The sequence below is a fragment of the Oncorhynchus gorbuscha genome, linkage group LG19 (assembly GCF_021184085.1).
Source record: "Oncorhynchus gorbuscha isolate QuinsamMale2020 ecotype Even-year linkage group LG19, OgorEven_v1.0, whole genome shotgun sequence".
Classification (NCBI taxonomy): domain Eukaryota; kingdom Metazoa; phylum Chordata; class Actinopteri; order Salmoniformes; family Salmonidae; genus Oncorhynchus; species Oncorhynchus gorbuscha.
Window position 1 is genome coordinate 11579484 of NC_060191.1, and position 24214 is coordinate 11603697.

The 24214-nt window shown below is 43.1% G+C and overlaps 1 protein-coding gene across 4 annotated transcripts in view; it reads right to left on the reverse strand.

The window, feature by feature from the left end:
* LOC124005477 (glutamate receptor ionotropic, kainate 2) overlaps nt 1-24214 on the reverse strand; it is a 285082-nt gene that overhangs the window by 81129 nt on the left and 179739 nt on the right. For all 4 annotated transcript variants that reach the window (XR_006833621.1, XR_006833620.1, XM_046314778.1 and 1 more), the window contains exons 11-13: nt 13086-13292; nt 10279-10502; nt 2673-2791 (exon numbers count right to left, since the gene is read on the reverse strand). Coding sequence is in view for 2 of the 4 variants with exons in the window: in XM_046314778.1 (XP_046170734.1) it covers nt 2673-2791; nt 10279-10502; nt 13086-13292 (550 nt within the window). In the remaining 2 variants the exon portion in view is untranslated. The remainder of the gene's footprint in view (nt 1-2672; nt 2792-10278; nt 10503-13085; nt 13293-24214) is intronic.

Sequence of the window (24214 nt, forward strand, 5' to 3'; positions counted from 1 at the left end):
AATCAGGCTTTTACTGTGTGGTCTGGCTGCATATTATATGCATATAATTCACTCACACTGGAGCAAACTGTTGATACACCAAAGCTTCTCCACTTTTGAATCCCTAGATGGTTGATTTACATCTGACTCAAAATGTCTCCATGTAGATGGTTAGTTTCCAGGCTATACGCTATTCAGAACTTTTGCCTTTTAGTGTGTTCTTGAGGAGGGGTCTGTGTGAGTGGGTGGAGTGAGGTCTTCCTCTGGGAGTGTTGATTGAGGTCTGACTGGGCAGCGAGAAGATCATTCTCCTCAAGTAGCAATTTAAAGCTGCGACCTCGCACATTCGCTCAAAGGCGATGAACTGTGAGAAAGATAGGAGTATAAGAACTCCACTTCTCTCCTTAGATGCGACTCAATCTCCCACTCATCTCACTCTGCCTCTGCAGTGCCTCTTATAACTTTCTCCCAGTCGGGAGAAATATGGTGAGAGAAAAGAGACCTGACAGCCAGTCCAGTAACATCTGAATTCATGCCCAAAGCCCTGTCCACCAGGGAGAGAGAGAGAGAGAGAGAGAGAGAGAGAGAGAGAGAGAGAGAGAGAGAGAGAGAGAGAGAGAGAGAGAGAGAGAGAGAGAGAGAGAGAGAGAGAGAGAGAGAGAGAGAGAGAGAGAGAGAGAGAGAGAGAGAGAGAGAGAAAGAGCGAGACAGAGAGAGCACTGTGGAGGGGAACAAAGAGAGACACACTGCACTCAACCCGCTCCGCACATCCACCCTCACATCCTCTCATCCCCCACTCTCACAGGTCTCTTCCCATATCTCCTCTCACTCTCCCTGATACTCCTCACCCCCCACCCACCCTCACCAGCCAGACACACAGTGTAACATGATTCAACAGCCACACCATCATTACCCAGGATGCCTTGCAGCCCACACTGCTCATTGGTCAAAGCACTCAGGAAAAAAGACAAACTCAGAAAAGACACAGTAGAGACACATGACATGACCAGGGAAAAAACAGAGACAGCTTTGTGTTCGGTGGAACAACACTGTCTACCAGCTCAGAGACCTTACCCCGTTGAGGCCATTCAACTCTATGTGACAGACCGACCGCCTGGGAGCGGAGCGAGTCAGAGCCAAAGCAACTGAACCTGGTTGGGGCTGACTGTCATGTACCCAAGGTAACGTCATGTCCAAACTGCACATCCCACAGTTTTCTGGGGGCGGGGCCAAGCCGCGGGAGCAGGGGAGCCTCTCTACAGTGTAGGCCAGCGTGGTCGTCACAGAGACGCCATGCAGGCAGGCACAGTGTGCTCCTCTGTCTCAGTCTCGTCCGCTAAAACCCTTCTGCCCTACAGCCACATCTTCTCAACTACAGGACTTAACACCGTTACATTGACAGTTACAGTATATTCTACAGCATACTTTACTACATCAGATACCCTGACAGACCCTTGACACAGTTATGAAAACATTCCAGCAAGCTCTAGAATATCCATTACACATTTAACATGGCCCATACAGGAGCTAACATTTATCAAGCCATGATGCATCTTTAACCTATGCAAAATGTAGAATTGCCTAACACAAATACAGAGGGCAAAAACCTACCCAAATGGGTAACATCATTATACCCACCTGCACAAGGTGGATTAGAGTCCCAAGAGTTCTAACCGTAACATTTTGTCAATTTCAATGTGTAATCTTTTCTTAAAACTCACTCTTACAAATCACAGTATACAAATCTACAACAATTTTACCTGCAAAATAATCACTCAATCAACTTCATTGAAATGAAGGCTTGCATGCTAACTCATTGCATGCAACCAGCCATCAACAACGGCCAGGAAACAAATGTTGTCCAAAAGATTCATATCTGGCCAGAACTTTGCTTAGGAAAGTCATTCCCCTCTATGTTCCATTCCATGGTCCAGATCAGATGAGACCTTCCTGTCATCATCGCTACGGTACCGTAACTAACGCAACTTTCAAATATGTTGCATTACTCAGGGAAGGTAAAAAAAGATGTATTACAAGATGCAGCATATCTGGTCTTGGCATGCAGTCTCAGTCGATATTACAAGTCTAAATGAAATCATTCCATTTCATTTAATGTGATGCCGTACTGCAGGTCCCTTTGTTTTGTTTTGCTTTTCTCAATCTAAAGACGCAGACACTAGTTGAGAAGATATGGCATCGGTTTGGCAGAAGGAAACAAACCAGACTGAGGCAGGCTAAGAGACAGCACACTGTTTTAACTCTCACTCTCTCAACTCTCTCTGCACCTAGCTCTTTACCTTCTGGCACATGGGGGATAGGACTTACCTGTTCTGGAACCTGTGGGGAAGGGAGGGAGTCAGGTGGGGTGGGGTTGGGGACAGAGGAGAGGTACAGTAGATGGGAGATAGGAGAGGGTGGGAGATGATGCAGGAACAGGGAGGAAAAGGCTTGGCTATCCTATCCTCATTCACCAATCAATCAATCACGCTCATCATTCACAATCTCAAGATCTCACCCTGCCAATCCACAGCACACTGTGGACAGACAGACGCAACCAAACCAGTCAGTCAGTCTGCTTCCAGCTACATGCACAGAGGCCCCCATGCATGGTCGTGGGCCTGGTTAAGAGCACGTTTGTTCCCCCAGGAAAATAGTGGGCTGTGTGCTAAAGGGGGGCAGGCAGAGGCGTCTACCTTGCTGCATGAGAGCTCCAACTCCGAACCAGAAACTATTTAGCAGGGTGAAATTGTTTTCCACTACATCTGAGTCGGGGTTGCAGGGGTGGGGGTTATACCACTCGTAGGGACTAAACCTGTGGCAATCGACAGAGAACACACACATACACACGTTTATTTCACTTGTGTTCAGCACTAATAGAATAGACAGACAGTGTTACAGACCAATACTGGCTTGATTTGGCCTACCTGGAGAGATAGGGAAGAGAAACAAAAGTTAGTTAGTCATTGATCACAAGATGTGATACATTTGCATCTTCATATTGGGAAAATATACCACATATATTGCCCTGCAAGGTAACGGTAGAAATTGTTATTGTATGCTAATACATTTTAGTTGTTGTTAGGACAATTAATCAATTAGAGCTTAACGTGTCGGTTAAATGAACAAAAGCTGACAAACAGCAAAATGACGTACATCATCACTTTATATGTCACCCAGGTCTGCTTTGTTATTATCTCTTCAACTGTATCATCTCAACTAGATGACAGATGAAGAATTTAAACAGCCCGTGGGACTGTGGAACGTCTTCTCACCACTTGTCAGCCCAAAACACACTGCTCACATTGACATGCTCATATCAAAGGCAAATTACTCCAGAATTGAATCGATGGGATCAGAAAATAATTTAATTGTCACTTGAGAAAAGCATTAATAATCCTGATAATCTACAGATGGCATTAACATTCAACACATCAAATAGTTCATTCCCATCACGTCTGTCTGTCTGTCTGTCTGTCTGTCTGTCTGTCTGTCTGTCTGTCTGTCTGTCTGTCTGTCTGTCTGTCTGTCTGTCTGTCTGTCTGTCTGTCTGTCTGTCTGACTGTCTGTCTGCCTGACTATCTGTCTCTCTGCCTGCCTGCCTGTCTGACTGCCTGTCTGTCTGCCTGACTATCTGTCTCTCTGCCTGCCTGCCTGCCTGTCTGACTGTCTGACTATCTGTCTGCCTGTCTGTCTGTGTGGTACTCACTCCCACTCACTCCGCTCTGCTTCAACTTCAGCTCAGCTCACTCCTCAAGCAAAGAGATTTCCCATTTATTCACGTTAAATAAAAGTGACATTACATTAGTAAAGGTTGATTGGGCTACAATTAAGCATCCCGACCCCATTTGGTTGTGCTGTAGTTGTGGAATCGTAGGAGTAATATCTTAAGCCAGGCCTCTTTTTTCCCTGGTTGAAGTATATGACAAATCAAATTGAATAGTCGATGGATGTGTTCTGTGGACTTGACTCTCTAGAAACATTTAAACTCCCCAAATTCCAAATTCCACAATAATATCCAATGGAAATGTTTTTGATTTTGCATAAAAAGAATTAAACAGTAGACAATCCAGCATGGTTACTTGTCAGGTTGGTATCATTTTTTTTTTCTTGGTGGCTTTGATATGAAGTTATATATTGGTGACAGCTATATATTGCTACATATTGGTGATAGCATGAAGACATATTACAGTATTGATAATATGACAGCATCAGAACATGCACCAATGTCATGAATAATGGGCTTGGCCATTATAATGTGGTTAGTGCACGCTCCCTATCCCCCATGTCACACTCAAGGAGGTATTCTAGTCCAGCTCCAAGGCCGCTGAACGTCCTTTAGATCCCACCATTCCTTGGCCCTAAATCAATCTGTCTACTCAATTTGCCCCAGATTTGCTTGCTTGTCAGTTTGCAATTCCAAATTGTGTTCATGTGAACTGTGACCTTGGCAAGACGTATGTGACTAGTGACTGGTGCCCCCGGCTGGACCCCCTTAGTGGAGATCTCTCTGAGCAAAGCCAATTACCCCATGCCAGGAACATGGATGAGAACACGGATGAGCCAGCTTGTCATCCTACATCCGTAGCTGGCCTGAGGAGAGGGTGGGGTAAGAGGCAGGGAGTTACCTCACCGCGGTGGGAAAATTAAAACATTCTCATCGCCGTACGAGGAGAACCACTAGCAGCAGCTTAACCTGCCTCTGAAGGTGGCGCTGCCCGGCCACCCCGCCAGCCCCATCCCGTTCAGTTAGCTGTCACTTTGATCCAATTACACCACCCTTACGTTATCTCAGTTCATCAGAGCCGCAGAGGGAGAAACTTTGAGTAAGGTCACCGCTGAGCGGAGAGAGAGGAAGAGGGAGAGGGTGGAGGGCAGACAGGCAGGCAAGAAGGGAACTCAGCAGCAGAGAAGAAACAATGGCAGGCTTTTATCATTTTATAGGATCATCCTGCTGAAAACTCAACAGATGATACGCCTGATAACACCAATGTCAGGGGAGAAGAATGAACACAGAGAGAGCGCTAGAAAGGGGCTGTTGCAGGTCTAGTCTCTTCAATTCTAAATGACTGGGGAAAAGACAAGGCTATATATCTCTATAGGCTTTATATGAACCTTCCAAGCCATCAACAGCTGGGGCTGTTGCCGTAGACTATTCCATACGGCTTGAAAAAATATATTTATATATGTCTGTCTATACACAAACCATGCAACCAATCAGAAAAGCTCAGTCAAATGCTGTTGTTTGCTTCTATTTCCAGGATGATCAAAAATCTATATCTGTAGTTTAGCATTGAGAGGCCGACAAATTGTTTTACATGGGGCTTTTGAGAGCACACTGAGACTCTCATTGTAGTAATGGAGGAGAAATGCATAAGAGTCTAATTGAAATTCCATTACATCCGTTCCCCCTCTACAAATGTAGATAGAATAAGGGATAGGAAATGTGCCTGTTACACAAGCATGTTGTAACATGTTGCAGCTAACGAAGCAGATGGTGATAGACTGTGTATTGAACAAATGATGTACTCTGTTTCACAGTAACACAAACGAAGGAGAGACTGTGTTGTATTGAGGCGGTCTTCTATCCACCAAGCATGTGACATCAGGATGTAACAATAGTCGGAGACCACATCATTAAAAGATTGGCCGACAGAAAGAGAGAGAATCCTGCATACATTTTTGGATAGATTGTTGATGATAAGAGAGCTCATTCGCTCCTCTGCAAGTTTTTATCTTTTAAAATTTCATTTGATAAGGAGGAGGTAGGAAATGAGATTCCCCAAACTGTAACAAGGCGATAATGCACAGAGATGGCGTGGAGGTGGGAGACTGTTTCAGATGTTTCATTTCATCACCTACATAACAAAGGAAGAAGGAACAGCGTAGGAAAGATATTAGAGGACAACAACAATAATAACGCCTACCACAACAACAACAACACCTAACACAACAACAACAACAAAAACAACAACAGCTGGTGATATGAGAAGGGTAAATCATGTAAATACAGTAATGTCCTGGTTTTCCCACTGCATCCTGACAGTGTTTCTAAATATGGCATGTAGATGAGTTTGCCTAGGGGGAGCCTAAACCAGTTCTTATAATGTCACCATACAGCACACACACACACACACACACATTAGCATAAACCCCCTTACACATACAAAGCACACACACAAGCATACATAGATCAATATATCATATATATATCATAGATCATATATATGTACAGTTAGCTTAGTTACCTTTGCAAGAGAACGACTGAGTTTGTGCAACTACACTGTACAGTACATGCATGCTACCGAAGCCCTACCATGCCTAGTGTCTAAACAGAGTGACAGGGATATTTGAACACTTACCCAACAACACTTACTTACTGTGATCATTTAAAAAGATAGGTGCATATTCTGAACCAACTTAGATGCCAGTTGCAGCGTTTTATTCTCTTGCGTGATCATATCGCCAGTAACATTGGAAAACACACGTGTATTAACTGTAAAACTGTTTTGGGTGTACAACTGAAAGAGTTACGCTCCCCCAAAAGTCTTAGAGTTAACATCAACTTTTCTTTGTCTTCTTCTCCAGCGTGCCTCAAACGCCGGCCCTAGTCGGGTGAGAGCAACCAGATCAAGGGGAGAGATACAAGACCATGGTGCTTGTCTATGGAGCAGCAAGAGGAACTGCCCCCCCCCCACCCACACACACACACACACACACACACACACACACACACACACACACACACACACACACACACACACACACACACACACACACACACACACACACACACACACACACACACACACACACACACACACACACACACACACACACACACTAACACTGGTACCCTTTTTTTCCTTGTACAAGCTACTGTGATATGTAGTTGTCCTACCTAGCTATCTTGAGATGAACACAATAACTGTAAGCCGCTCTGGATAAGAGCGTCTGCTAAATTACTCAAATGTAAATGCCAAGGCCTCCCGGGTGGCGCAGTGGTTAAGGGCTGTGCCATCTGAGACTCTGGGTTCGCGCCCAGGCTCTGTCGTAACCGGCCGCGACCGGGAGGTTCGTGGGGTGACGCACAATTGGCCTAGCGTCGTCCAGGTTAGGGAGGGGTTGGCCGGTATGGATGTCCTTGTCTAACCAAGGTTGCCTGGTGCACTGTGTTTCCTCCGACACATTGGTGCGGCTGGCTTCCGGGTTGGATGCGCGCTGTGTTAAGAAGCAGTGTGGCTTGGTTGGAGGACACATGACTTTCAACCTTCGTCTCTCCCGAGCCCGTACGGGAGACAAGATAGTAGCTACTAAAACAATTGGATACCACGAAATTGGGGAGAAAACAGGGTGAAAAAATAAATAATAATAAATAAATAAATAAAATGTAAATGTTAAAATGTCAAACTGCACTACTTTCCCATGCCTGAGAACTAAGCCTGAACAAAGCAAACAAAAGATACACAACACATTAAAACGTACTTTGCTTAGCATTACACCATCCACAATGCCATTGCTCTTATTTCAATAATAATATCCAGCCTCTAAGGTCAAGATGACAATATAAGAATGAAATGCACTACTACTGGTCAAAAATCATATTAACCAATATGGTATCCATCAAAATAAAATATCACCACAAAACAGTTTATCACGTGTAAACGCTAAATGACATTTAAATCTTCTACACTACATCATGATTGAATATTTCAATAAAATGTTAGCGTTCTGTCACGACTTCTTCTCTCTTCTTGTTCGAGTGGCGTTCGGCGGTCGACGTCACCGGCCTTCTAGCCATCACCGATCCACTTTTCATTTTCCGTTTGTTTTTTTGTCTTTGATTTTTTACACACCTGGTTTCAATTCCCCCATTACATGTTCATTATTTAACCCTCTGGTTTCCCCCATGTTTGTGTGCGTGTTTGTTTTATTGTGAAGGCTGGATCTGACGGCTGGTATGTTGTTGCCGGGTTTTGTTATTACGCCCATTTATTTCGTGGTACCTGTATTTTTCCCGCACCATAGTATTGTGTTATACTGGTGTTATCTTGTATTAAATACCTTGTTTCTCCACCAGTGGACCAGTGACTGCATCTGAAATGGCACCCTATTCCTTATATAGTGCACTTCTTTTGACCAGAGCCCCATGGGCCCAGACCAAAAGCAGTGCATCATATAGGAAATATGGTGCCATTTCAGACACAGCCAGTTATTAGGTATCAGAGGGCTATGCTGACTCAACGTGTGCACAAGGTCAGATGCTGATAACTTGTCAATCAACTAATCCTGATGAGTTTGACAACACACACACCAGCTGACATCAAGATCTAACACACACCAGCTGACCTCAAGATCTAACACACACCAGCTGACCTCAAGATCTAAGACACACCAGCTGACCTCAAGATCTAAGACACACCAGCTGACCTCAAGATCTAACACACACCAGCTGACCTCAAGATCTAACACACACCAGCTGACCTCAAGATCTAAGCTGACACACCACACAAGCTGACCTCAAGATCTAACACACACCAGCTGACCTCAAGATCTAACACACACCAGCTGACCTCAAGATCTAACACACACCAGCTGACCTCAAGATCTAACACACACCAGCTGACCTCAAGATCTAACACACACCAGCTGACCTCAAGATCAACACACACAAGCTCTCAAGATCACACACCAGCTGACCTCAAGATCAACACACACCAGCTGACCTCAACACACACCAGCTGACCTCAAGATCTAACACACACCAGCTGACCTCAAGATCTAACACACACACCAGCTGACCTCAAGATCTAACACACACCAGCTGACCTCAAGATCTAACACACACCAGCTGACCTCAAGATCTAACACACACCAGCTGACCTCAACATCTAACACACACCAGCTGACCTCAACATCTAACACACACCAGCTGACCTCGCCTCCTGACAACAAACATAACATCCTCACTCTTCATACCCTCTCTTCAGTTCTCCAATAATCCTACAAAACCCCACTCTCTCTATACTGGACAAACAAGTGATCAACCTTATAAATGACCAAGCTTTTTAAATTGTCAGCCACCTCTGTCCTTTTTCCAAGTTACTGTCATAACTAGCAGGTTCTTACTGTGCTGATATTATTCCTATGTAGATTCTATGACCCGGTATGTTTGAGGCAAGGTGGAGAAAAGAAAAGACAGTAGTGACTTTGAGACACTGGAGACAACAGGGGGGGCAGCAGCCGTTCACACCAACGAGCACACATACATACACACATACAGTACCAGTCAAATGTTTGGACACACCTACTGCACTCACTCAAGGGTTTTTCTTTATTTTATATATATCGATATGACGAAGTGTTTCATCAGATGACCTGGCCTCCACACGCACCCGACCTCAACCCAATTGAGATGGTTTGGGATGAGTTAGACCGCAGATTGAAGGAAAAGCAGCCAAGCATAAGTTGGAAAAGCATTCCAGGTGAAGCTGGTTGAGAGAATGCCAAAAGTGTGCAAAGCTGTCATCAAGGCAAAGGGTGGCTACTTTGAAGAACCTCAGATATAAAATATATTTGGATTTGTTTAACACTTTTTTGGTTATTACATGATTCCATATGTGTTATTTCATAGTGTTGATGTCTTCACTATGTAGAAAATAGTAAAAATAAAGAAAAACCCTGGAATGAGTAGGTGTGTCCACACTTTTGACTGGTACCCTACATACACACAGTCCTGAAACGGCTGGTTTAACTTTTCTGATCGTAAGGTTTGTGTTTGTGTGTATTATCTCCTGAGCAGCAGATAGTTGTGGCAGACCGGGGAACAGCAGTGATGTGTGGAGACACAGAGACTTCCCAGGAATCACTTAACAGCAGCTGCCTGTTGCCTCTCTAGAGCAGCCTGCCGATAGGGAACACTCAGCCCTCCCTCCATTATACTGGGAGAGAAGGCTGAAAGGGAACCATAGGGAACTGTCTTCGTGTGTTGGAAAATCTACTTTCCCCAGATATATAGACTTTTATCTATGTACCTTTTTCTTCAAAGTTGGTTGCATTATTAAACGTTTGAGTGAATGTGTTTCTGAGTTTTTCAGTATGGGGCTTGGCTATAAAGTCTCTGTCATCTGAGTAAGTAGGTGACGATAAACTATCAGATATTGTCCACTTAGTGTCAAGATCGTAACATAATCACAGAGAGGTTATCCTGTTAGTCAGATGGAGCAAGGTTAAATAATTAAGACGTTGGCATATAATAGTGTGTCAATGAATTTTCGGTGATCACTGGAACTGACATGTTACCTGGCTATGACAAACAGCACACAACTGACACCCAAGTAAGCCAGCAGAATATACATCCAGATATCAGGTGAGAGGGGGTTGAGAAAGGAGAAGACCCCAGGGTTGGTTCCGTTGGGCTTGCGGTAGAGGATACTTATCCCCAGTGTCATGAAGGGCTTGGAGAAGTCGATGACCTTCTCCCTCACGTAGGTGATGGCCAGGGGAGCCACTGCCAGATCAGCTTTCTGTCAACAGACAACATAAAAGGGAAGAAGGATAGGCTGTAAGTCAGAGACGCAGGAAGCGTTTAGAGCCAATCAAATTAAGAAAACAGGGCCTTTACACATCACAGAGTCTGTCCCACGGCACTTAGGAGGAAATTTAGAGCCCTTCTAGCTCTTGCTCTCTCTCTCTCTCTCTCTCTCTCTCTCTCTCTCTCTCTCTCTCTCTCTCTCTCTCTCTCTCTCTCTCTCTCTCTCTCTCTCTCTCTCTCTCTCTCTCGCTCTCTCTCCCTCTCTCTCTCTCTCCCTCACTCTCAGTCTCTCTCTCCCTCACTCTCAGTCTCTCTCTCCCTCTCCCTCTCTCCCTCTCTCTCCGTCTCTCTCTCCCACTCTGTCTTTCTCTCCCTCTCTCTCACTCGCTCCTCCACACACTCTCCCTCACAACCTCCCTCCCTTTTTACACGCTCTTTCTATGCCTCCATCTCACATACATCCTTTCCTTGTCTGACGTTGAACCTAAACTAAGGCAACCCCCCCTCCCTCTACCCCAGAGGATGGATGGTCCTATCGACCACAGTCACTAGGACAGAGGAGTGTCTAGGTAGAGGAGGGAGGGCGTGAGCGATGGAAGAAATTGTTCCCAGAAAACAAGATAATGTTCAACCATCACCATACTCATAAGAACACAGACATCTACATTTTATATCGTGTCTCTGATTGTTATTTCATAACAACCCTATTTCTTCACAACACCGAATCAGGGGTTCTACTTTTTTATCTTCATTCTTCCACAGCCTCATCACTCATATTCCATCCATACGTATCCCTCTGCCATGGCTCAGAGTGTGAGTCCTTCTTTCATGTTAATACAGTATGTTGAACGTGACCTTTCAATCACATCTGAAACGTCCCAACCAATCCGGTCTCTCTATGTGGGGTTAAACCTCTGTGTGGTTGATCAATCTGCAGCTCCATTGTGACACAGGTACATGCTAAACACTGACAGCAAGGTCAGCAACATCATTTCACAATGACATATCCTGTTTGTCCCCATCAAGGTTGTCATACATCAATCTAGATTGAATGAGGTGGTTTGGTCCCAGCCACTATAATGTATGAAGAACTATTTCTGATATTAAACAGGACATCATATGTAGTCATACGAGGTGTCTGTCTATATCTGTTCCATGTCATTTAGGGCCACATGACGTGACGCAATACGATTTAGATCACTTCATGTAGCTCATGAATAGGTCCTATGTCAACTGAATGTATCCAGGTGCATCTACAGTTCTCTAGTTCTATGACTCGAAGCATTAGTCAGAGGACACCAGTGATTTCCTTCAACTCCATTTGATTGGATATGTTCAGCTTCTTCAACTCAATTCACCATGTCCTGGTGAGCCGAGCGAGTGTAGACTCCTGTGAAGGGTTGTCCAGGCAAATTACTGTCTGTTTTGTCCACCATAGATCCTGCTTGCCTACAGTATATATAAGTCCCAAATGCCGCCCTATTCCCTATAAAGTGCACTACGTTAGAGCTCTGGTCAAAAGTAGTGCACTACAGCATGTAGGAAATAGGGTGCCATTTGGGATACATTGTTTGCTGTCTAGAGATTTACTTTCCCTTTTGTACATTGTTACAACACTGTATATATATATACATAATAGGACATTTGTCCTTTTGGAACTTCTGTGAGTGGAATGTTTACTGTTCATTTTTATTGTTTATTTCACTTTTGTATATTATCTACCTCACTAATGTTAACATATGTTTCCCATGCCAATAAAGCCCCTTGAATTGAATTGAATAGGTGGGTCTATATCTACATAACGGCCAACGCTCCAATCACCTCACAGGAATTGTGCCCTGTGTATGTCAAATCCCTGGGATCCCTCTCCCTTCAGCCTCCGCATGATCAAAACAAACATGGCCGTTGGTCCAGTGTACCACAGTTGAGGGAGATGCAGTGTTATTTAATGGGGTCAGATATTGAGCATTGGCTGCGGCGAGCCTGTTATTTTTCTGCCTGCCTGTGCACAGCTTATACAATCCTGGTCTTACTTTGTCAAACTTAATGATATAGTCCGTGGGCAGTGTGTATGTGTGAGAGTGTGTGTGTGTGTGTGTGTGTGTGTGTGTGTGTGTGTGTGTGTGTGTGTGTGTGTGTGTGTGTGTGTGTGTGTGTGTGTGTGTGTGTGTGTGTGTGTGTGTGTGTGTGTGTGTGTGTGTGTGTGTGTGTGTGTGTGTGTGTGTGTGTGTGTGTGTGTGTGTGTGTGTGTGCTTGTTTGTTTTAATAAGCTCTGCAGTGGAAACAAGTCAAGCCAGAATCCTTGCTGTACACCAGGTCAGGAACCAGGTATGGAGCTGATGTCTCTCTGTCTCTACCTCTCTACCTCTCTATTTCTTTGTCATTGTCCCTCTCTCTCTCTCTCTAAGCCAAAAACATGTTTGTCATACAAAATGCAACTATACTAACCCTTGTCACACACACATCAGACAGAATACATTCCCTCATACCCCCTCTAGCTGTTTACCACCTCATTAATTAAACTTTAATCATTTACATAGATCATTTCCCAGTAGTGAGGTAGGTCCAGACTCACGTGGTCGATCAGCTCCTTGACCATGCCGTTCCACTGGCCCGTGGTCTCGTCCTGGGCCCCATAGCGGCCGTCCTCCACCAGACGCAACTCGTAGGTGAACCCCAGGATGCTAGCCAGCTCCCTCAGCAGGTCGATGCAGTAACCCTCAAAGCGGTCGTTACCGTAAAGGGGCTTGTCTGACTTCTTGAACATCACATAGGGCTCCACCTGTTAGGTTGGAGAGAGGACAGGGGTGGACGAACACTGGATCAGTCTCTGGAGGTAAGGATTAGTATCTTTTCCACTCTGATAAGGTCTTTCTGTGAGTGTGCTTGATGTGTGAGATATGCTCAAAGCCTGACGTGCCTGGACACACACTGGCTACAGGAGAGAGGGAGGGGAACAGAGGGGGAAGGACCACTGCTGCTAAAACCAGGAGGGTGTGTGTGTGAGAGTGTGTGTGTGTGTGTGTGTGTGTGTGTGTGTGTGTGTGTGTGTGTGTGTGTGTGTGTGTGTGTGTGTGTGTGTGTGTGTGTGTGTGTGTGTGTGTGTGTGTGTGTGTGTGTGTGTGTGTGTGTGTGTGTGTGTGTGTGTGTGTGTGTGTGTGTGTGTGTGTGTGTGTGTGTGTGTGTGTGTGTGTGTGTGTGTGTGTGTCTGTGGAGTATTGGGATGCAGTCTCAGAAATGTGGCACAAGGTACATGGAGTGATGGAAGCATGACCATAATAAGAGATAATCCTCCATATCTCTGACTCAGTCCTCCCCTCCTCTCCTCTAAGGCTGAACATGCTGGCTGGGGGCCTGTCCCTGTCCCTGTCCCTGTCCCTGGCTCTCAGGCCACCAGATGCTTTGTAAATAAGATCAGAGATGCTGATAAACTGACACAAAAGAACAGGAGCCAGCACATCCTCTTTGTTAGTACGAACAGCTGGGGAGATTACTAATGTCCTCTTTCACGCTCTGGATCCTCTCTTCCCCTCCCTTTCTCGTTCGCTGCCTCTCACTCTCACTCTCTCTTTTTCTCTACCCCACTCACCCTTTATCTACTATATCTCTCTCTCATGTCTCTCTCTCTTTCTAACCCTCTCTTCCCTCTACCCCCATCTCTCTCAGTAAAATCAGGCAGAGAATATATTATCAAACAGGTGTTGTTTACCATGTAATTGTGGCATGCCACGGTACAAACAAAATCATGTTGGATCTCAACCAGCTTTCACACATTTTACTGGCTCAGAGATTTTATGAGAAGAATGTGCTAACACATATAGTAGCATTTATTGGTCAGTGGTGGAAAAAGTACTCAAATGTCATACTTTAAAAAATAAAAAGTTTTAAAAAATTACTAAAAAAATGACTCAAGTAAAAGTTTAAGTCACCCAGTAAAATACTACTTGAGTAAAAGTCTAAAAGTATTTGGTTTTAAGTATATTTAAGTATCAAAAGTAAATGTAATTTAAAAAATATACTTAAGTATCAAAAGTACAAGTAAAAGTATAAATAATTTAAAATGGCTTATATTTTGCAAACCAGACAGCCCAATTTTCTGTTTTTGGTATTATTTACAGATAGCCAAGTTCACACTACAACACGCAGACATCATTTGCAAATGAAGCTTTTGTGTTTCATGAGTCCACCGAATCAGAGGCCATAGGGATTCCCAGAGATGTTCTCTTGATAAGTGCGTGAATTGGGTCATTTTCCTGTCCTGCTAAGCATTCAAAATGTAACAAGTACTTTTGGATGACATGGAAAATGTATGGATTAAAAAGTACATTCTTTTCTTTAGGAATATAGTGAAGTAAAACTTGTCAAGAATATAAATAGTAAAGTACAGACACCAGAAAAACCTACTTAAGTAGTACTTTAAAGTAGTTTTACATAAGTACTTTACACCACTGCTATTGGTAAAGATACTGTAAAAGAGGGTTATATCACCCTTCGCCCCCAAACACTTCTCATTCTCAGTCTATAACAGCCTCTACATATTCAGAATTAATATCAGCCACTGCCATTTATTGACAATGTTGTGCTTTTAGACAGTCACAGACAATCTAGCTGTTACATATAGTATCTGACAGTGCCTGAGCACACCTACTGTAGGGTGCTATACAGGGCTCCGTTTAATGATTAAACCTTGATGAAAGAATGGTTCAAAAAGTACTGTCCACATTATGGCTCAATTCGAGAGGGACTCAATTCAATAGGGACTCAATTCAAGAGGGACACACACACACACACACACACATAGGCATGCGCACACAGCAGGTCAGAAATAGTGTGCACTAGGTCTACTGGGCCTTTATCTTCTCTAAAAGCAGCAAAAGTGTCTTCTATTCCACAATATCTCAGTCAAATAACCCACCAAGCTGTTAGAATCTGGAAGCCCTGTTTAAGTATGTGTGTATCACCATGGAAATGGAGCCGTGGTACTATACAGACTGAGAGTGAATGACTGTGCATGGCGGTCTGTTTTTCAAACCCACACATACGCTTTCCTTTCACACTGACTCATCCAAACACAAACCAAGAGAGACCGACATTAGAACTAATGAATTACTGACATTGCATTGAGACATAGTCCAATATTGGATTCTTTAGTGGGTCAAGCTGCATGTCTATTGTCTTTCTCCCAATAATGAATTTTTGGGTGTTTTAGAGTAATATCTGAAAGTCTTAGACCTTGAAAAATCTCTTCAGTCTGAGGCTGTGAGGTGAAAGGCTTTGTGAAACACTGAGGCTATCCAACATACAATAGAAGTAGCAAAACATCATATACATTGCATTCGGCAAGTATTCAGGCCCCTTGACTTTTCCTATATGTTGTTACGTTACAGCCTTATTCTCATCAATCTACACCCCATAATGACAAAGCGGAAACAGGATTTTAGACATTTTTACAAATGTATAAAACATTTTTTTAAATAAATACATTATTTATACAAGTACTCAGACTCTTTGCTATGAGACTCAAAATTGAGCTCAGGTGCATCCTGTTTCTATTGATCATCCTTGAGATGTTTCTACAACTTGATTAGAGTCCACCTGTGTTAAATTCAATTGATTGGACATGATTTGGAAAGGCACACACCTGTCTATATAAGCTCCCAAAGTTGACAGCGCATGTCAGAGCAAAAACCAAGCCATGAGGTCGAAGGAAGCTCCGAGACAGGATTGTGTCGAGGCACAGATCTGGGGAAGGGTACCAAGAAAATAACAAATTGGCCTCCATTCTTAAATGGAAGAAGTTTAGAGCCACCAAGACTGAGCAATCGGGGGAGAAGGACATTGGTCAGGGAGGTGACTAAGAACCCGATGGTCACTGGGACAGAGCTCCAGAGTTTCTCTGTGTAGATAGGAGAACCTTCCTGGAGGACAACCATCTCTGCAGCACTCCACCAATCAGGCCTTTATGGTAGAGTGGCCAGACTGAAGCCACTCCTCAGTAAAAGGCACATGACAGTCCACTTGGAGTTTCCCAAAAGGCACCTAAAGAACTCTCAGACCATGAGATATGAGACTCTCTGGTCTGATGAAACCAAGATTGAACTCTTGGGCCTGAATGCCAAGCGTCACGCCTGAAGGAAACCTGTGGGGATGTTTTTCAGCGGCAGGGACTGGGAGTCTAGTCAGGATCGAGGGAAAGATGAATGGAGCAAAGTACAGAGAGATCCTTGCTGAAAACCTGCTCCAGACTGGGGTGAAGGCTCACCTTCCAACAGGACAATGACGGTAAGCACACAGCCAAAACAACACAGGAGTGGCTTCGGGACAAGACTCTGAATGTCCTTGAGTGGCCCAGCCAGGGCCCGGACTTGAACCCGATTGAAAATCTCTAGAGAGATCTGAAAATAGCTGTGCAGCGACACTCCCCATCCAACCTGACAGAGCTTGTGAGGATCTCCAAAGAAGAATGGAAGAACCTCCCCAAATACAGGTGTGCCAAGCTTGTAGCATCATACAGTCTAAAGACTGTAATAGCTGCCAAAGGTTCTTCAACAAAGTACTGAGTAAAGGGTCTGAAAACTTATGTAAATGTCATATTTCAGTTTATTATTTTTTCTTAGGAAAAAAAAAAAAAAAAAACTATTTTTGCTTTGTCATTATGGGGTATTGGTGTAGATTGATGATAAAAAATAAACAATTGAATACATTATTAGTATAAGGTTGTAACGTAACAAAATGTGGAAAAAATCAACGGGTCTTAATACTCTCTGAATGCACTGTACATACCAAGTGATATAACTGATTGCTTTGGTTTGGTGAGATTATTCTCTGACCACTACAACAATCTTACGTCAGGGAATTGAAAGGGATCAATAATATAGCCGACTAGCCTAATGATCTGCTATCCAACTCAAAGAGATGCCTCTTTCTCTCTCTTTCTCCCCCTCTTTCTATGTCTTGTTTTCTCTCTCTCTCTCCCTCCAACACTTTCTATCTTCTTCACTAGCTTTCTCTTTCTCTCTTGTCTCCTATATTAGTCTATTTAAACACTCTCTATCTATCTATCTATCTATCTATCTATCTATCTATCTATCTATCTATCTATCTATCTATCTATCTATCTATCTATCTATCTATCTATCTATCTATCTATCTATCTATCTATCTATCTATCTATCTATCTATCTATCTATCTATCAGCAACTCTCCTCTCTCCTCCTCTCTCTGTTTATAACCTAGTCAGAGGAGTGGTGTTGAGCGAGCTAAAAGGAGGGCATTTAAGGGCATAAAGGTGCGATGCATGATGGGTAGTCTGGCAAAGCCACCTGAAGTTTAACTTTGAAGCGGACATGACCTCTGTGCAGTGTACTCAGAAAGTATTTGATGTATAGTATTTGAAAGGGGGAAAGATTTAGTAAACCAATTAAGAACATCTAGAAATCAGAGCAGGTGGTGAGAGAGAGAAAGAAAGAGAAAGAGAGCGAGAGAGAGAGAGAGAGAGAGAGAGAGAGAGAGAGAGAGAGAGAGAGAGAAAGAAAGAGAAAGAGAGCGAGAGAGAGAGAGAGAGAGAGAAAGAGACAAAGAGACAAAGAGAGAGAAGACACTGACAAAGGCGACCTAAAAGCTTCTATAAAGCTACTATAAACCTAACAGAGAATTGAACATTTTACGTTTAAATCAAATACCCTGCTCATTCATGCAGTCAAATGACTAGTGGCCTCATGGGTGGAATGTAGGTCACTTAGAAATGTCCTTGTTTTTGAAAGAAAAAAAAAATATATATATATATATATTTTTTTTTTAAATTTACCCCCTTTTTCTCCCCAATTTCGTGGTATCCAATTGTTAGTAGCTACTATCTTGTCTCATCGCTACAACTCCCGTACGGGTTCGAGAGAGACGAAGGTTGAAAGTCATGCATCCTCCGATACACAACCCAACCAAGCCGCACTGCTTCTTAACACAGTGTGCATCCAACCCGGAAGCCAGCCACACCGATGTGTCGGAGAAAACACTGTGCACCTGGCAACCTTGGTTAGCGCGCATTGCGCCCGGCCCGCCACAGGAGTCGCTGGTGCGCGATGAGACAAGGTTATCCCTACCGGCCAGGCCCTCCCTAACCTGGACGACGCTATGCCAATTGTGCGTCGCCCCACGGACCTCCCGGTCGCGGCCGGTTACGACAAAGCCTGGGCGCGAACCCAAGAAAAGCATTTTTTTTGTCCTTTAAAATAACATCAAATAGATCATAAATACAGTGTAGACATTGTTAATATTATAAATTACTATTGTAGCTGGAAAGGGCTGACTTTTAATGGAAAATCTACATTGGCGTACAGAGGCCCATTATCAGCAACCATCACTCCTGTGTTCCAATGGCACGTTGTTTAGTTCATCCAAGTTTATGTATAATTTTTTAACAGACGGAAATCTGGTGTTTCTTTGTCAAACGTCTTTGTTATATTTCAGTCTTCTGTGATGTATTTAAAGTGTATTATTGGGATGCTAACAAAACAATTACACATTTCAACTCTATATCTGACATGGTACAGGTGTCTTATTTTTTAAGCCCATAACCATGTGTGTCAGGACTTCTACCGAAGGTGGCTCCTCTCCCTGTTCGGGCGGCGCTCGGCGGTCGGCGTCGCGGGACTGCTAGCCATCACAGATCCCTTTTTCCTTTTCTGTTTGTTTTGTCTTTGGTTCTTTTTCACACCTGGTTTCATCTGTGTTAATATCTGTGTGTATAATTGTACCTGTTGCCTGCCTAAGTTTGTGAAGGGATTAGTCTTTTATTGTGATGTGACCGGTTGGATTTACCGTTATTTGTTTCCACGGTTACGTAAAGTGTGTCAGAACTTTGTTTGTTCCTCCATGCGTTTTGCACGGGTTCTCTGTTAACGAGGGCGTTGTCCTTTTCGATTGTGCCATTCCTGTGTTGGTGGACGGTCTCCTACACCAACCACCTAGACGCACCTTATCACAATGTGCGTGAGGTGTATACTTTGGTTTCAAAGTAGGTATGTTTACGACTACCAAGAAACACTGTGTGACCCTGATTCAGCCCACTGCAGTAAAAGGTTAAGAAGGCAGAACCACAACTTCTCATACAACAACGATAGGGGCTAACGAGTAGTCAAGAATAAGTACCAATGTAAAACATTCACCTATGAGGACATCAATTGTAACATACATGAATGCCCCAGCATGCTAATAAGGTTTGTTTGTAATGGACGTGGACAGGCCTTTAGCCCCCCTCCAACTGTTAGACATAAACTGTAATCTCCTCTCTCTGAATAGGCCTCTTTCTCAGTGCTGCAATGTTTGTCATTGGAATATGTGTTATCTAACACAATGAGCACAATGTAGCTATTGTCAGCCCGTTAGCAGCGTATAACCTCTCACCTTCTGTCAACTGTGAAAGAGCGTAATTATCATAATCAGGCAGTGGGCCCATTAACACCTAACACTGTTTTATTAGTCTGCCTGTCTGTCCATAGGACAACAAATTAAAGTATTATCCAACACTGATTTTTCACCATGATTATATTATTTTCAATGTGGTCCTGAATACATTCTGAGGGAAAAGTTCTTCCCTGGAAATTGAATTATGAGCGGATAACAGCGCTTTAATCCCAATTAATCATATAAACACAGTGTCCGTGTATGCGTGCCTGCGGGTGCATGTGTTTGTGCAGACACGCTTTGTGTGTGTGTGTGTGGGGGGAGGGCTGAGGTCAGAGCCACAGGAAGTGTCTGACAACATTACACGCTAGCTACACGCTACAAGGTCTTACATGCCACCTCCTGATCCTGTCTCCTGTTGTGATCCTCCACAGATGGAGAACGAGAAGCATCTTTCATTTCAAACAGTGAGGGAGGAAAGAAAATCTAAACACGCTAGCTAGCTATCTCTGTGTCGCGAAGCTTATTAAAGTACTTCTGTATTTATACTGCTGATCTGGAGAGTCACTCACCCTTGAATGCTAAATCACCTTGATTCTTCTAAAATGGATTTTGTGTCCCAATGATATTGGCTCATTTGAGCATTTATTGTATATTTATAATGATTGGGTCAGTATGCTACGAGGCTACCGCCTAGAGCAAAAAACAAAGAGGCCCACTCAGTGCTCTCTACGTGTCATGTAGAGTCATGGAAGACTTCCCATAGGCTCACTGCTTAATCAAAGTTTAACTCGAAGAATCGGAAATGGTCAAACTATAAATAATTATGAACAATTGTGAAATACCCAATTAATACTAGAGTATATATGATGTTTATGAAATTGATTTGAAATCATTCTGATTTCAAAGTCAATTAGTGAAGATAAAGAGTAGCTTGAATGTCTGTACCTTGAACAGCCATGAAGACTATATGAAGAGACAGCATAGAAAGTAGATAATAAGCTTGAAAGGTTGACTAGTCTATTAATTTATTTAGATCCCCTTTACCTGTTACCTTAGTAACAACTCCTTATTATTGGGCACTTGAAGCACTGTGAAAAAACTCTGACAAATCAGATTGCGCTACATGGGGAAAAAGGTTTATTATATAGTGCAAACAAAGCTGATTCTCTCTCTCTCTCTCTCTCTCTCTCTCTCTCTCTCTCTCTCTCTCTCTCTCTCTCTCTCTCTCTCTCTCTCTCTTTCTCTCTCATTTGTGACTCCTTTGATCCTCAGGGAGCCCGACAGAGCGTGTGTGGATTTGTACCTTTTAATTCAACCCGATCTCTCATCTCACTCTCTAAAAGTCTCACATCAAATTCTGTTTCAATTAAATGTTCTTTATGTCTGGCATACTAAACACATATTGGCAGAGACGAGCCCATCCCACAGGGGAAACAAGGCTATAGGAGGTGTGATCTGTTGGTGAGCACTACTCGATTGGTTCCAGGGTCTCTCTCTCCTCAGTCAAAATCACACGTCATGGAACACATAGGACTCTGCCTAATCAAAGTCATCACATAGGACTACTGCTAATCAAAGTCATGGAACACATAGGACTACTCTCTCTCATGGAACACATCTACTGCCTAATCAAAGTCATGGAACACATCTACTGCCTAATCAAAGTCATGGAACACATAGGACTCTGCCTAATCAAAGTCATGGAACACATCTACTCTAATCAAAGTCTGGAACACATCTACTCCTAATCAAAGTCATCTCTACTGCCTAATCAAAGTCATGGAACACAAAGGACTACTGCCTAATCAAAGTCATGGAACACATAGGACTACTCTAATCAAAGTCATGGAACACATAGGACTACTGCCTAATCAAAGTCATGGAACACAAAGGACTACTGCCTAATCAAAGTCATGGAACACATAGGACTACTGCCTAATCAAAGTCATTACTGCTAATCAAAGTCATGGAACACATAGGACTACTGCCTAATCAAAGTCATGGAACACAAAGGACTACTGCCTAATCAAAGTCATGGAACACATAGGACTACTGCCTAATCAAAGTCATGGAACACAAAGGACTACTGCCTAATCAAAGTCATGGAACACAAAGGACTACTGCCTAATCAAAGTCATGGAACACATAGGACTACTGCCTAATCAAAGTCATGGAACACATAGGACTACTGCCTAATCAAAGTCATGGAACACTCATTTCAAAGTGACTCCTTTGATCCTCAGGAACACAAAGGCCCAAAGACAGAGCGTGTGGGATTTGTACCTTTTAATTCAACCTGATCGGCGACTCATAGATCACGCAACCGTAGTAAATAAAAGTCTCACATCAAATTCTGTTTCAATTAAATGTTCTTTATGTCTGGCATACTAAACACATATTGGCAGAGACGAGCCCATCCCACAGGGGAAACAAGGCTATAGGAGGTGTGATCTGTTGGTGAGCACTACTACGATTGGTTCCAGGGTGTGATTATTCGTGTTGTATGTATGTAATGTGTCAGAGAAGAAGAGCATAGTGCAACCTTATCAGTAGCAAAATGTCACACGTGTGATGTGGAATCATGGAACACATAGGACTACTGCCTAATCAAAGTCATGGAACACATAGGACTACTGCCTAATCAAAGTCATGGAACACATAGGACTACTGCCTAATCAAAGTCATGGAACACATAGGACTACTGCCTAATCAAAGTCATGGAACACATAGGACTACTGCCTAATCAAAGTCATGGAACACATAGGACTACTGCCTAATCAAAGTCATGGAACACATAGGACTACTGCCTAATCAAAGTCATGGAACACATAGGACTACTGCCTAATCAAAGTCATGGAACACATAGGACTACTGCCTAATCAAAGTCATGGAACACAAAGGACTACTGCCTAATCAAAGTCATGGAACACATAGGACTACTGCCTAATCAAAGTCATGGAACACATAGGACTACTGCCTAATCAAAGTCATGGAACACAAAGGACTACTGCCTAATCAAAGTCATGGAACACATAGGACTACTGCCTAATCAAAGTCATGGAACACATAGGACTACTGCCTAATCAAAGTCATGGAACACATAGGACTACTGCCTAATCAAAGTCATGGAACACAAAGGACTACTGCCTAATCAAAGTCATGGAACACATAGGACTACTGCCTAATCAAAGTCATGGAACACATAGGGCTACTGCCTAATCAAAGTCATGGAACACATAGGACTACTGCCTAATCAAAGTCATGGAACACAAAGGACTACTGCCTAATCAAAGTCATGGAACACAAAGGACTACTGCCTAATCAAAGTCATGGAACACATAGGACTACTGCCTAATCAAAGTCATGGAACACATAGGACTACTGCCTAATCAAAGTCATGGAACACATAGGACTACTGCCTAATCAAAGTCATGGAACACATAGGACTACTGCCTAATCAAAGTCATGGAACACAAAGGACTACTGCCTAATCAAAGTCATGGAACACATAGGACTACTGCCTAATCAAAGTCATGGAACACATAGGACTACTGCCTAATCAAAGTCATGGAACACATAGGGCTACTGCCTAATCAAAGTCATGGAACACATAGGACTAATGCCTAATCAAAGTCATGGAACACAAAGGACTACTGCCTAATCAAAGTCATGGAACACATAGGACTACTGCCTAATCAAAGTCATGGAACACATAGGACTACTGCCTAATCAAAGTCATGGAACACATAGGACTACTGCCTAATCAAAGTCATGGAACACATAGGACTACTGCCTAATCAAAGTCATGGAACACATAGGACTACTGCCTAATCAAAGTCATGGAACACATAGGACTACTGCCTAATCAAAGTCATGGAACACATAGGACTACTGCCTAATCAAAGTCATGGAACACATAGGACTACTGCCTAATCAAAGTCATGGAACACATAGGACTACTGCCCAATCAAAGTCATGGAACACATAGGACTACTGCCTAATCAAAGTCATGGAACACATAGGACTACTGCCTACTAATCAAAGTTAAACTCTTACAGTTAGAAATGGTCAAACTAGAAATAATGATGAACAATTAAATAAATAAACAAAAAAATAATAAACTAATACTACAGAAACCCTATTTATGAAATATACACTATATATACAAAAGTATGTGGACACCTCTTCAAAATAGTGGATTCAGCTTTTTCAGCAACACCCGTTGCTGACAGTTGTTTAAAATTAAGCACACAGCCATGCAATCTCCATAGACAAACATTCACAGTAGAATGGCCTTGC